The sequence below is a fragment of the Melanerpes formicivorus genome, unplaced genomic scaffold, assembly GCF_026170545.1.
Source record: "Melanerpes formicivorus ecotype bairdi unplaced genomic scaffold, bMelFor1.0.p_v2 SCAF_56, whole genome shotgun sequence".
Lineage (NCBI taxonomy): Eukaryota > Metazoa > Chordata > Aves > Piciformes > Picidae > Melanerpes > Melanerpes formicivorus.
In genome coordinates, this window is record NW_027142408.1 from 2421386 (window position 1) to 2435288 (window position 13903).

At 53.1% G+C, this 13903-nt stretch overlaps 1 protein-coding gene across 2 annotated transcripts; it reads right to left on the reverse strand.

Moving 5' to 3' along the window:
* Positions 1-3: 3 nt before the first annotated feature.
* Positions 4-12812, reverse strand: RRM2B (ribonucleotide reductase regulatory TP53 inducible subunit M2B). Of its 2 annotated transcripts, none has more exons than XM_068161174.1 (9): positions 12746-12812; positions 10425-10580; positions 8749-8865; positions 7700-7833; positions 6650-6744; positions 4214-4347; positions 2403-2507; positions 1339-1452; positions 4-668 (listed from the first exon to the last, which is right to left on the reverse strand). In XM_068161174.1, the coding sequence occupies exons 1-9, from the start codon at positions 12803-12805 to the stop codon at positions 516-518; spliced, it is 1068 nt and encodes a 355-aa protein (XP_068017275.1). In that variant the 5' UTR covers positions 12806-12812; the 3' UTR covers positions 4-515. The 2 variants fall into 2 exon arrangements, with proteins under 2 accessions (XP_068017275.1, XP_068017274.1); XM_068161173.1 differs by lacking the exon at positions 12746-12812 and adding an exon at positions 10688-10833.
* Positions 12813-13903: the final 1091 nt, after the last annotated feature.

The window sequence follows — 13903 nt, forward strand, 5'->3', positions numbered from 1 at the left end:
TCCTGGGATTTAATAAGATTTTTATAGTTCATACTTGATTAATGTCTTCCCACATTCAGTCTGCAGCAGGACAAATGGGAAGAGCTTTTACTCAAGACCCAATCTCTACCCATGAAAACAGAAACCATGAGAGTAATTTATAGCAACATATACAGAGAGAGGGAGGCCTTGTCTGGTCTGCAGGTTAAAACACCCTCACACGAGGTAAACACACAGTTTGCTCTCTTAAAAAGGCTTAAAAAAGCAGCAGTATCCAGGTCCTGGTTAAAGACAGGGGATCTCAAAAAGGCCATCCTCTGCAACAGTCTTACAGTTGTTACTTTTATCTTTAAAGGCTCCTTCTCCTTTTCCTTGTTAAATGACACAAAAAGAAGGATCTTTACTTCTCAGGAAAAAAAACCAACACCCAAACAACAAACCCTGTAGGCTCTAGTTCCAGCAGAGGAGCTGAAGACTACTTCAGAGTAGAAAGCAAGATGGGAAAGTGGGAAACAGTCTGTTCATCTGCCCAGTGGTCAAAAATCTGCATCCAGGGTGAAGACATTGTCCATGGTTTCTGCCATGACAGCAAAGCGCTGGTACTCCGAAACCCGCTTCTCAAAGAAGTTGGTTTTGCCTTCCAAAGAGATGTTCTCCATGAAATCAAAAGGATTTTCTGCACAGAAGACCTGGGGAAAGGACACACTATTGCACTGCTGGCTCTGACAGTCACCATGCTTCAAGAGACCCCAACAAACCAAGCAGTTAAACCCTCCCAAACTAGAGCATCCCTTGCGGTAATATGCTGTAGGATCCATGGACACATTGAGTGCTGTCACTCCCCAGCAGCTTGGCCCATGGCAAAGTTCACAGTATCACAGAATCATTGAGGCTGCAACAGACTTCTGAGATCATCAAGTCCAGCCTATGACCTAACACCACCACACTGACCAGACCATGTCACTAAACACCACATGCAATCTTCACCCATGCAAGGTATTATGCAGTTAGTCAGGTATTAGGTAATAGGTTGGACTTGATGATCTCTGAGGTCTTTTCCAACCTGGTTGATGCTATGATTGTAAGCTGCTTATTACCCTTCAAGGACTACAGCATTTGAGCACAGCAGAAGTTCCCCGTGACAAACCTGCAGAGCAGCTGAAGGGAAACAATGGCCTGCACTGTTCTTGCTCTTTTAAAGAGTGCAGCCTGTACAGTAATGCTGTGGTCTCAGCTGCCACTCACAGGAGGTGCAGGCACTAAACACAAGCTGCTCCCAGGCACATTCAGAGAAGTGCTTTGTGCTGCCAGCTTTCCTGGGCCATCCTGGCAGGGCTCTGGGGCAAGTGCATCTCTTACCTTGGAGAAGCCAAGCTCCATCAGCAAGCGGTCTGCCACAAATTCAATGTATTGTTTCATCAAAGTGCAATTGATTCCAATCAGACCCACAGGTAATGCCTCAGTCAGGAACTCCTGGAAGTCAAAACACAGATAGCATGCAGAGAAATTAAGAAGGGAAAAGGAGAGGAGACAGCTGTGTTTCACAGTGACACCACTGGTGATATTCCAGGCTTGGCAGGCAGTTGTTTGAATAACTGGCATCACTAAACTCAGCAAGTGTCTTTTGTTGTCAGGAGTTGTTTGCACCTTCCTTTATTCCTAGCATGATTTTCTGAAGAAGACACCCAAAACATTTCTATTACTGCCCCTCTCATCTGCCTTCAGCCAGCTCCTCATGACACCCTAAGCTTTGGTGTAAGCTTGAGCTCTAAGGTCACTAAAATGTACAAATCACACTGATGGGAGCAGGAAAAGATCCAGAAGTCCCCAGATCAGAGGATAGTGTGGATCCCAGCCATGTTCATGTTTAGGCACCAGTGAAATACCTGTCAGTGCTGTGAGGCAAAGCTAGGGCATTCATCATCATCACAGTAGTCAGGTGACAACAGAACAGAAAGAGTAAGCTACAGTCCTGCCAAGCACTCAGAGTGCAGAAACCTGCAGTTACAGATGGGGAGCACTTCATGGGAAAGAACCCAACAGCAACCTCAAAAGTCTGAGCCCAGCACACCACACGGGCTTGAACAGACTCTGTCTCCTCTGAGGACAAGCAGGGATGTGCATACAGCAGAGAGAGACAAAGAGCTTGAAAGGACAGAGGTAAAGTGGCCTAGCTGACTGTTGCAGGTCCCTTGCAGCTGTACTGAGTCAGCCTTTCTTCCTTTCTGCTGTTAGGGAGGAAACCAGCTGCGAGCTTCAGCTTCTCCCAGCTGCCTGACCACTGGATCAGAAAGTCTCTGACTCTTATTGCCACCATTAAGGAAGAGGGACAGATCAGGGATCCAGGCCTGAGCCAAGCATCCAACATGAAGTGCCCACAGTCAGTGTGCTGGGTTTTGCAGAGCTGCCCCAGCCAGCCTCACCTGCTCGATCTCGACGGCGTTAACGATGATCTCACGGACTCGCTCTTCGGATGGTCTGTTTACCAGATAATGGAACATCAGACAAGCAAAATCACAGTGTAGACCCTGAAACAACACAGAACAAGGAAGATAAAAAAGCCATTTTTCCCCACCTCTATGTAGTTTGCCCTTACTTTGAGGTAGCCATGTTCAGACTGAAGCTTTCTGGCCCCCCAGTCCTTTGACAAGGCTCCCAGGTGGAGTGGGCACTCTTCATTTACAGCCCAGTCAGTGACACCTGAAACCCAACGTGTGCCACCCATGCCCAAGTAACACTAAGAAGACATACTGCTCAGGTAGGTATTTCTGAGAGCTGCTCTGCTGTGAGGGATCCCACACAGAGCCCTGCTGGGTCCCTGCCTCCCACCAGAGATGCTTTTGCAGGAAGAACTACACCAAGATCTGAAAACCTCCCTGCCAGTTAACAAACTGTTTAGCTGCTCCCTGCTTCTGGCTACCTCTACAGGAATACTGGGGGTTAAGTTCTTTTAGCAGCATTTCTTCCCTTGTTTCTCCTCACAGCACTTTCATAAAGGAAGATTCAGACTGGGGCCACCTCTCCATGTAACATGTGCAGTTCAGCAAGGAATTTCCTGCCACAGTGTTCATAGCTTTGTAACACTCCAGCCTGCCATGCCCCAACTCAACTCACCTTCAGGTTTCACCCAGCTACCCTTCACAGAGACCAGTAACCTGTGTTCTTTCCAAAGACTTCCAGACAAGCCTCCAGTCAGGGTAAGACAACATCAGGAGACAAGCAACCCCTCACAGTCTGAGAAGGCTACCAGAGAGCTGCTCCAGGAGATGCCTCACTTTCTATTTGAGTTTGCCTGGCTACAGCTTCAGCCATAGCTGCTGCTGCTGGACTATGGAGCTCTCCTCTCGACAGCAGGGTGGTGATTACAGCCTATAAGCTGGATAGCTCCAGAGTGAAAACCAACCAGAAGGACCTGACAGACTATGGGCTCCAAGACAACTCAGTGCTGTAGTTAACAAGGGTCAGAACAAAACCAAGAAGTGAACATTCTTTTTGGAAAGGCTACAAAACCCTTTGTGATTCAGGTCACAAACCAGCCTTGGAACAACATAATCTGGGAAATACAATCCCTCTAGGAACAGCATCAGCTGCCTGCTGCAGGCCTTCCTGTGCTCTTGCCCAGGGCAGCAGGATGCAGGATGTCCCCCTGGCTTCTCATCTGAACCAGTGAGATTTTACAGATGGTGCTCCCAGCAGCTTTGCACCTTCAGGGATCAGAGATGCACCAGCTCCAGGAACAGAGCCTGCAGCTCAGAAAACATACTGAGCACTCACCATTTATTTGTTCAGGTGCAAGAGAAAACTGCTTGCCACTGGTTTTGTAGCAGCATTTCCTGGGTTTGCTGCAGGTGCTGCCTGCACCAAGCCTTACCCTTTGGAACGGCCCTGCAGTGGGCATTCCACCAGCAGAGCTCAGGAGAAGTTCAGGCTTTTGGTGCTCAGCCCTGCAGAAGTGCAGGGGAACCTGCATCTTGTTCACCTCTGAGTGACCCTTCTGACAAACAAGAGCCTCCTCCCTCAGTTCATGACTACTCCCAGAAACCCAAGACACAAGGAAGGTGCAGGTGAGGAGCTCTCTGGTTTTGCTTGCTCTTGCCTCAAGTGTCTTTCCCATTTTGCATACTGTTAGAGGCCCTTCTGTTCTCACCTTCCCTCCAAACCTCCCTGCTACCAGAGTTGGGCACCTGTAATTCTGCTCTTCTCCTGGAAACTTGCTTTCTGACCCAGCCATTACCTCATCCCTGCTAATAAGTTCATTGGAGAAGGTCAGTCCAGGCATCAGGCCTCTCTTCTTCAGCCAAAAGATAGCAGCAAAGGAGCCTGAGAAGAAGATGCCTTCAACTGCAGCAAAGGCAACCACTCTCTCACCTGTTTAACAGAACACATCTTCAGTTAGACACAGCACAGTGTGTTGCTCCTCAGCAAGAGGCACCATCTGCTTCAGACAGACAGGTGCTGGAGAGGAGCAGTCCTCTCTGCAGCACCAGGTGCTGTGTCTGACCACATCTTTCAGCAGATCCCAAAGCATCTGGGCTCTACACACGTGGCAGCACTTAACCACAGGCAGGCCCAGCACAGCTGAAGAGCAGCACCCACTGAAACTGCCACAGATCAGAAAAGAGAGAACATCACTGTCCAAAGTGACCAAGACATTACTATTATCCCTCTCTCTTAAAAGGCAGGAAAATGGCTAACTAACAGACAACACTGAGAGAAGAACTGATCCATGCATTAAACAAAGCCCCTTGCACCTCAGTTTCTGCTTGGTGAGGATCTACCCAAAGCCATATTCTTACAAGAGTGGATTGACACAGAGCATAATCCACCCAGAGCCACAGAACTGTTGATGTTATCCCACTTCTCATCCAAGGACAGCACAGCACTGGTGCTGCCAGCTCTCCTTGTTCTCTAGTGCTTCAGGCTGCAAGGCCACCTGGCTGCTGAATGAACACAGGCCTTGCCACAGGCTCCATTTTCAACAGCTTCACAGGGTCCTTGGCTATGCTCTAACAGGAAGAGCTTTTACATTAAGCTGCTGGCACCTCTTCCCAGTGAGAACTGCAAAGAATTTTGTTTCCAAAATAAACCAACCCCCAAAGATTCAGGTGTGCCACTTGCTCTAGGAGATGCAAATGCCATCTGCTGGCTCATCTGGAGAAATTCTAGCTAGGAAAAGGGCACAAAGAGCAATATGGACTTAAAGAAGCAGCACAGAAGTTACCAAGGAAAGAATTTGTCTGGCAACACTGAAAACCTCCTAAGTTATTTCTAGAGAGGAGTGGAGGAAGGCACAGAACTGAGTGTGGAAATGTTTTTTACCACCATATCCACCTGCCCAGCTACCATACAGCTGAGTTATGCTGAATCAAACCTGCCCACCAGCAGCACCATGCTGAGAATCCACAGCACAGCTACAGCAACTGAACCCTCAGCACAGGGAATCAGCCAAGGCTGTGGAGAACTGGTTGCAGGCCAAGTCCCCAAGCTGGAAGGAGATACTGAGCAAACCAGCCCACCAGCCACTTCCATTACCATTTCTCACAACCCAGAACTGCCAGCCATGGGTCTCCCCAAACGTTTGAAACTTGGGAAGTTTCCTGACTGAGATGAAAAACCAGAAGGGTAGAAATGTACTTTACAAAAACTTAGACAGGATGCATGGAGTTTGGAGGCAGAGAGTGGGGGGGGATTGATTGCTTCTTAAGTTAGAGAACCTTCTGACTCCTGGTATGCCCCAGCACTGCTGGGAGCCAAATGAAGGAGATGGAAAAAGGGACTCCACATGCAGCAAGCAAAGCCAGACTGGGAAAGCAGAAGGATGCTCCAGGGCAAGAGAATCTACAGCTACAAAAAGAACCTCACTCAAACAAGAGCTGTGAGCAACAGAGGCTGCAAAAGAATGACATTCAGATCTATTTTCTTTGACTGCCTGAATCTCTCCCTTCCACTTGCTCTAAGTATAGAGGATGTTCAGTTCAGAAGGCTCACCAAACTCTGCTCACTATTCACTTCAGCTGCAGCACATCCTTCAGAGTCAACATCATAAGCTGAGCAGAGAAGAGTGGAAAGGCTGCCCTGCACCATGCTGATGGAAGCTGAGCCAGTGTCCCAGCTCTGAAATGAGATACAGAAACTAGAAAACTGGTCCCAACAGCACACCAGAACCACCACAGACAGAGGACTGAGTCCTCACTCTTCTTTTTGCCCAGGCTCAGTCATGCTGTTACAAAACCAGGGGCTAGCATCACACAACAATCTGTCTTTATGAACAAGAACACAGAATAAACCTCCTCCTGCAACACTTCAGCTGCCCAGTTCTGAAGACTGGAGTACAAAGTAGGAGCCAGCTGGAAGAAATCATCAGAACCCCTACAAAAGAAGGTCTACAAGCAGAAAAACCCTGCAGAAACTAAGATTGTTCAACAGGAAGACAGGGGAGCTCACAAGAGGCTTTCAGAAGATGATTCTAGTGGGCACTGCCATTCCTGCACTGCTTTAGCTGCAGATAAAAGCACATGTGCTCATCAGGAGTTACTTCCAGCTCTTTAGTTACACTAGAGACCCCTAAGCCCCTGCAGCACATGGGATTTCACATTCCAGGGGCACAGCTCACTCCCACAGGATGTCTGTGACAAGTGCAACAGAAACAAGAGTTTAAGAAGCCACACACCAAAAGTGGATTCTCTGTCTTCAATCCACTTCAGAGCCCATTCTGCTTTCTTCTTGACACAAGGCATTGTTTCAATTGCATTAAATAAGAAATCCCTGCAGGAGAAAACAAAGAGAAAGCATAAAAGTCAGTGATAGATGATAAACCTGCCTTGGCTGTCCCTGCTGGCTCCACCAGGCAGGAACCCAGGCTCTGATCTAACCCAAGTAAGAGACCATCCCCACTCCAGCAGGGTGATGATCTCAGATAACAGGGGCACAAGGAGGCAGATGTGCAGAAGTGTGTCAGAGGAGGTGAGCTGATGGGAAGTGAACTCCATGTCCCATCCAGGAGTGCCCACCTGCTGCACCACACTGCCTCTCAGGCTTCGAGGCAGATGGCAGCCACTTGCCCCCCACCCAGCTAAACCTCACCTTGCCCAGCTCCACAAGGGAAATGGACAATTCCCAGAAGCACTGGCTCTGATCCCATGCTGAACACCTGAAAAGAAACCTTGCTGTCCTCCTGCTGTCACCACACATGATGTCACTGTGGGAAAGCAAGCTCTGCCTGACCATCGCCCTGCTGGAGTTTCTGTGGGAACTAGGAAGTTCTCCAGACCAGGGGCTGAGGCTCTCCTAAGGGCCCAATACTTCAAGCAGGTCAAGTTGCATGAAAAAGCACTGAGGCCACAAGAGCTGAAAGGATGCAGTGCACTGATTCACCTGTGTAAGAAACACCAGCTGGGTCACCAGTACTCAGCTGCCCCAGGCAGAGCCTTTGCTGATGGGAGAGCAAGCACCACATGGAGCTTGTCTAACCTTTGGCACCATCTCACATAGTCCTGCAATCAAAGACTTACACAAATATTACCTAAGCTCCTGACACTCCCACATGAGTCTGGCTGCTGGTCAGAAACACTTCTCTCTGTTTTGGGGTCAAGAATGCAAGCCCTGGAAGCTTGAAGGAACCATCCCCAACTCCCTCAGTAAGTTAGTATCAAGCAGAAAGCAGCTGCTGCTCAGCAATGGTGCCACTGAGGCAGGGTCTGTAGCCCAGCCAGAGGCTTACCTTTTCTCAGGCTCTCTGATGTAGGTGTCTATGAGCAGGCTGTACATCTCTGAGTGCACGTTCTCCATGAGGATCTGAAAGCCATAGAAACATCTTGCCTCTGGGATCTGCACCTCCTGGCTGAAACGGGCCACCTGCCAGAGCCAGAGCGCAGGGCAGTGAGCACAGCAAGACCAGCCCTGCACGACACTACTCCAAGCTTAGTGAGAGGCAGATGATCTCTATCACAGAGAAGGGATGGGAGCAGTTCAGGCCTACTTAATTCACAGGTATGTCAACAGGATAGGTGTGGTGCACAGAAGAGAAAGCCAGCTGGCCAGGAGCACACCTGACATGCACATTGGACAGAGAGCTGCAGTGAAGCAGGGGAGCAGCTGTGCACAGGAGCAGAACTGCAAAGCACTGCAACAGGGAACACTGAACAAAGACTCAGACATTCTGCTCATCACTGACAGAAACCAACAGCATGAGCCACGTGGTGGCTGTGCAGTACCTGCATGTGCACTGTGACATACTCCTCACGTGAAAGACACTCCAGATCCAGCCTGGGCATCTGCAGCAAGGCACCCCTGCCAACCTGTGCTAAGGCACTCTGCAGCCCAGAACTGATTCAGCAGAACGATTCCTCACATCTTCAGCAGCACCCACTTACAACCTGACAGCCCCTAGGATGCCATTCAGTGGGAGTGAAATGGGATTGACTGAAATGGAGAAGAGAGAGCATGGCACAGCACCATCTCCCCCTGCTCCTCACCCAACACAAGCATGCCTGGGGTTCTATTAATCCCTTGAGAAATGCAGGTCAGCACAGCCAAGCAGAAGGCTGAGCTTTAAAACTGCATCCAAGAGGGATGCAATTTGGAGTCTCATAACCACAGCTGACCCTACCTAAGTCCAACACTGGTCTCAGCAAAACCAACTTACTGCCTGTGGCTAAGGTGAGATAATGGGAAGAAGCAAGCAAGCATTTAACAAACTTAAGTGAGAAAGCCAAAAGGCAAAGCAGATGAAGCTTGTGAGTCTTCAGGCTCTATGTAAAGCTTTCTCACCAGGTTTTCATTCACAATTCCATCACTGGCTGCAAAAAATGCCAGAATATGAGAGATAAAGTACTTCTCTTCTGCTTTCAGCTTGTCCCAGTGAGGAAGGTCCTTTGACAAATCAACCTAAGGAAAAGGGAAAGAGAGAAATGTTATTCTCCTGTTGAGTTTGTCACTCTGTAAGAGCAGAGGGGACTCAGACAGAGTTCTGGTGCTTGCTCTCACATCTTCACATGCAGAGCATTTCATTACACCTGACTGTAAGACAATGAGCACACTGCAGCAGGGCTGCCTCCCTCTGCACCCACAACACTCTTTGCTTCACAGTTCACGCTGATGCAACGTGAAACAAACCCCAGGCTCAGATCTAAAATGCATTCCTCTCTTCCTGTCACTGGTATGACCATGCACCACTCACTCTGAAACCCTTCAGTCCTACTGCTGATACTCCAAGGGACCTGTACCCAGGTGTGCCAAAAGATGGAGCAAGAGAAGTTCTGCCTGTGGCAGGTGCTCAGCCTCCATCCTGCCACAGAATGGTGTGGTGGGAACACTCTGCAACTGTTCTGCTCTAACGGAACCAGCTCTGCCCACGGCAGAAAACCACAGACTTCCCTCCCTTCCTTGTTTGTTTGGAGAGAGGGATTCCAGGCCCACAGCAGCAGTTGAGTACAGCCACATGTGAAACATACAGAGGTCCAGGTGTGTATGAACCAGGTACACACACACACCTGTGTATATACAGACATCCCCACACTAAACAGTGACAGTTAACTTTCCCAGCTCCTTTGGAGATGCACTGACAGATGGCAGGGAAGTGCAAGGAACTAATAATAGTCCCAGCAGGACTTCTAATGCCTCTTCTTTAATGCCTTAAACCCACCTCTTCTGCAAGAGGGCAGCAAGCCTCCCAGGCAGGCAATAGCACTGCTGGGGAGAGCTGCTCCTTGCCATCTCAGGATGCTCTCTGTCCTGCTTAGAGCTTGCCAGTGCTTTCCTCTGCAATTACAGAACCATAGAATTGTCAGGACTGGAAGGGACCTTAAAGATCATCCACTTCCAACCCCCCTTCCATGGGCAGGGGCACCTCACACTGGATCAGGTTGCCCAGAGCCACATCCAGCCTGGCCTTCAAAACCTCCAGGACAGATCACTGCTCACAAAGAAGCAAAAGCTGCCCAAGCTTCAGGTTGGAACAACCGGCCCAGCTGGCAGGCAGTGTCTCCAGAGCAGTGCAACGCTTAGAAACCTCCACTGCTGCAAGTGCAGGGAGCTGAGTACTGCTCAGGTCTGGTTAATCATCAGCTTGTTTTATAACAGGGGGCAGACACTTAACCCGGGCAATCAGGAGTCAATTAGAAGCATCTGTAGCAAGTGTGCCTGATTATCACCACCCTTCCAGACCATCAGTGCCTAACACTCAACAACAGCATGCACAGGAAATAATGCTGGAGCTCCACCTGATCCAAAACCAAGCACCTAAACCAGCTATGCTGAATCACCCTGCATGGAAGCAGCTTTCCTTCCACTGTGCTTCAAGGGAGCCCTGCTCTGGTGCAGGTACCCAATGTTTGACACGGTTAACCCCAACCCTTGCAACACAGGCACCGGCAGCAGAGCTCGGAAAGAAGCACCAGGACACTCCACTGAGTGCTTCATGCCAACCCTCTGGCCCCAGGGCTCACTTCTTCTGCTGTCCAAAAGGAGGCCTGAGCCTGTTTATACATCTTCCATATGTCTGGGTACTGGATGGGGAAGATGACGAAGCGGCGAGGGTTCTTCCTGAGCAGCGGCTCCTCGGCGAGGCCCAGCCCGTTCGCAGCAGCGCTCGCAGAGGGGCTCTGAGGACAAAGCACACCGCTGGTCAAGGCTGCTGTTACTTACTCCTCCTCCTTCCCCTGTGCCACAGGCGCGGGTCAGCAGCCACCAGTGTCATGCAGATGCTCACCTGCCTTCCTCGGGTGGACTCGCTGCCCGTGCCTGGGGTGCCTGCCCCCTCGCCCTCCATCTGGGCCCCCACAGCGCTGCCTGCCCGCCCGGCTCCGCTCACACCGACCGGCCCCTGCCAGCTGCTGGCGCCAGGGAGCACCCAGGGCCTGCGTGCCAAAGAGAAAGCCTTTCTGCAGCCCGAGGAGGAGATCTGCCCCGGAGGTGACAGCAGCTGCTGCGCTCCTGCAGGTGGGGAGAAAAGCACAAGGTCAGGGCACAGGGCATCCCCCCCAGAGCGCACCCAGCACAGCTCCGCCAGGCTCACTGCCCAGGGCACCTCCCAGCCCTTCCCTTTGCATTGAGCCACCCGGGCCAGGATGGACTGCTCTAAAAACACACAGCAGCTCATCCCATCTGGTAGGGGAACAGCCCTGTGCCACAGCCAGACTCTGCAGGGAGGCTCCTGCCTGCAGTCCTGCAGCCATTTCTGACATCAAGAGCAGCAGCAAGAGAATTCCTGTCTGGGGTCACCCACTCCCCACCCCGGGCCCTCTCTGCCTGGGCTGCTGCAGAGCACCCATTCACAGCTGTTCCTCACAGACCTACCAGCCTGGCCAAGGAGGGGATGGATGATAAAGAGCAGGACAGAGCCCAGGCCATGAGCAGGGCATTCACTTCACTGCCATCTGGGGACACCTGCTCTTGGGGTCCATGTCAGACACGTCACCAAGCACCTACTAATAACATCTGCTGTGAAGAGCTGTCAGGACAGCAACTGCTCCAGAAGGGTCAAAAACTGAGCCAGCAAGGTGCCTTTTTCTGTGTCAGTTCTGAGGCCCCATGAGGAACCACTGAGAGGAGCCTGGTTCCCTGCCTTTATTCCCTTCATCAGGTGTTTACAGACACTGATGAGATCCCTCAGAACCTTCTCTTCTCTATGCAAACAGCCCCAGCACTCCCAAGCCCCTCTTTGTAAGGCAGAAACATCATTCACTTAATCATCAACCCTCAGCTGGACACAAGCCAGTACATCATCTCCCAGTTACCCTGCAGCTGCTGAGAGGGAAGCTCTGGTGAGGATAATACACTCCCGGCACAACAGACTGCCTAGTGGTACTGAGACTGGGAAAGGTCCTTGGCACTCCTGAGAGAACAGGCAGAGGAGAACAGTGTCTGCTGGTTCTGCGCCCCCCAGGAGCTGCACAGGACCGCTGGCTGCCTCTGGCAGGCCTGAGCAGGCACCACCCGGCTGTGGGCATGGCGTGTTGCTGCTGATACACATCAAGGGCTTCTTTAAGGCTGGAGTGAACACTGCCCACCACAGCTGCTGGAAGCTTTGGTATTGCTGAGATGCAAAGGCTTGGGAAGACCACCTGGGTCTCTCTGCTGCAAAGATCCTTCACCCTCGCACACCTCGGCCAGCTCTGACAGCTCCTGGGGGCAGGCTGTCCCGATGCCCCGGGGCCGGGAAGCCAGGACCACCCCACAACACCCGCATGCCTGCATGGCAGCTGGGGGCAGAGGGGACAAGCTCTGCCTTCCCAGATGCAGGCTGGCACGGCTCTGCAAAGCCGGACCCCCGCGGCTCGGCAGCACCCGCACTGCCCAGGCCCGGATCCTCCTGGCTGCGTTTCCTCATCCCGCGGACGCCGCCGCTGCTCCCCGCGGCCCCGGCGCCCGGAGGCTGCCACCCCCCCGAGCCCGAGCCGACAAAGACGCGAGAGACAGCCGGTGCACCGCCACGGACCCGTGCCGGCAGCCCCCCAGGGCCCCCCCGTGCCTGCCCCGCGCTCCCCAGGGGAGGCCTGGCCCGGCGGGGCGGCAGCAGCAGCCGCCGGCACCTCGGCGCTGGCGCAGAGCGCGGCGCCGGGCTGCGGCTCGGGCAGGGCCCCGGCAGGACAGGCGCCCGCAAGGCCGGGGAGCCGGCGGCGGCAGGCGGGGCCGCCCGAACACGCACGGCGCCTGCCCCACAGCGGGCGGCTCCCCGGGCACGCCGCCCCGACCCGACCCGACCCGCCGGCGGCGACTCCAACCCCGAGGCACCCGCAGGGCCCCGCCGCGCCGGCCCCAGCCTTACCCGCACCGGCCCCAGCCCGGGCGCCTCCTGCACGGCCCCGCGCCCCCGGCGCTCGCCCATGGCCGGCGGCTGGGCCGCAAGGGGGCGGCGGCGGTTGAAGGGGGCACGGCCCCCGCAGCGCCCCGCCCCTCCTCCCCCCCTTCCCCCCCCTCCTCCGCGGGGCGGGGCGGGGCGGGGCGCGGCGCGTGGGCAGAGCCCCCCGGCAGCCGCTGGGCACCGCCTGGGGCCGGGCCCGGCCCCACACCGAGCGATGCGGCGGCGGAGCAGGTCCCGGTCCCGGTCCCGGTCCCGGTCCCGGTCCCGGTCCCGCACCTCTGCGTTCCTGAGAGCAGGGAAAGGACCCCGCCTAGAGCCGGCGGCGGAGGGCAGCGGCCGCACGCAGGCTTGTGCCTGCTCGCCCTGGTCTCTGTGCCTCAGAAGAAAAACGCCAAACACGACAACAAAAAGCCAAATAACCCCAAAGCAGGAGAAAAAGATAGGCAAGGCAGTAAAGGAGGGTAGTGGAAGATGAAGCAGTGGAGGGAGGGAACTGCGGTGTTGCACAACCTGACTGACGAATGCATAGGAAGGTGAAGGCAGGAGGGGTAGCTGAAGCACTGAGTACTGGGGGTACCCTAAAGCTGTGGAAGGAAGAGCAACCTCTGTAAGAGAAAAAGTCATGTAAAAGGCGTCTGCGGTCGTCAGAGGAGCCTGCAGTAACTGCGTCACACACCGAGAGAAGTGCAGCACGCGGAGGTGCTTGCAGGGGCCGCTGAGTGCCAACACCACGAGGTGGAGCAGCGACATTTGTTTCTGTCAGTTCTAAGCAGCAGACAGATTTGATGCAGAGCGGGGAACTGAGTTCAGGGATCATCAGGGATCATCCAGAAGCTGCCAAGCCCTAAGGCCTTTTCCTGCATACAGGGTGGGTCGTTTACCAAAGCAATCAAGCTGTCCAAAAGAAAAAGCTAAGTCCCTCATTTCCATGAAGGTCTGAAATCAGAGATACAAACACCAGTGGGCAAGAGCTAAGAGTTTATGAGCACCAAGACAGGCACTCAGGCAGCACACAATGAGGACTCAACCACTCTTCAGAGGCCAAGAGAAATGCCTAGAGGCCAAGGTGGTCCCTGCAGGAGGCAGACCTCGAGGTGCAGTGCTCCTCAGTGAAGACACATC

What these genes read in the sequence shown, in the direction of transcription:
- RRM2B (XM_068161174.1), bottom strand. Translation starts at nt 12,805, where the DNA reads ATGGGCGAGCGCCGGGGGCGCGGGGCCGTGCAGGAGGCGCCCGGGCTG. An exon ending in CCTTTTGGACAGCAGAAGAA is followed by an intron (nt 8,866 to 10,424) that starts GTGAGCCCTGGG and finishes CCTTTTCCTTAG; the next exon opens with GTTGATTTGTCAAAGGACCT. An exon ending in ATCAGAGAGCCTGAGAAAAG is followed by an intron (nt 6,745 to 7,699) that starts GTAAGCCTCTGG and finishes TTTCTCCTGCAG; the next exon opens with GGATTTCTTATTTAATGCAA.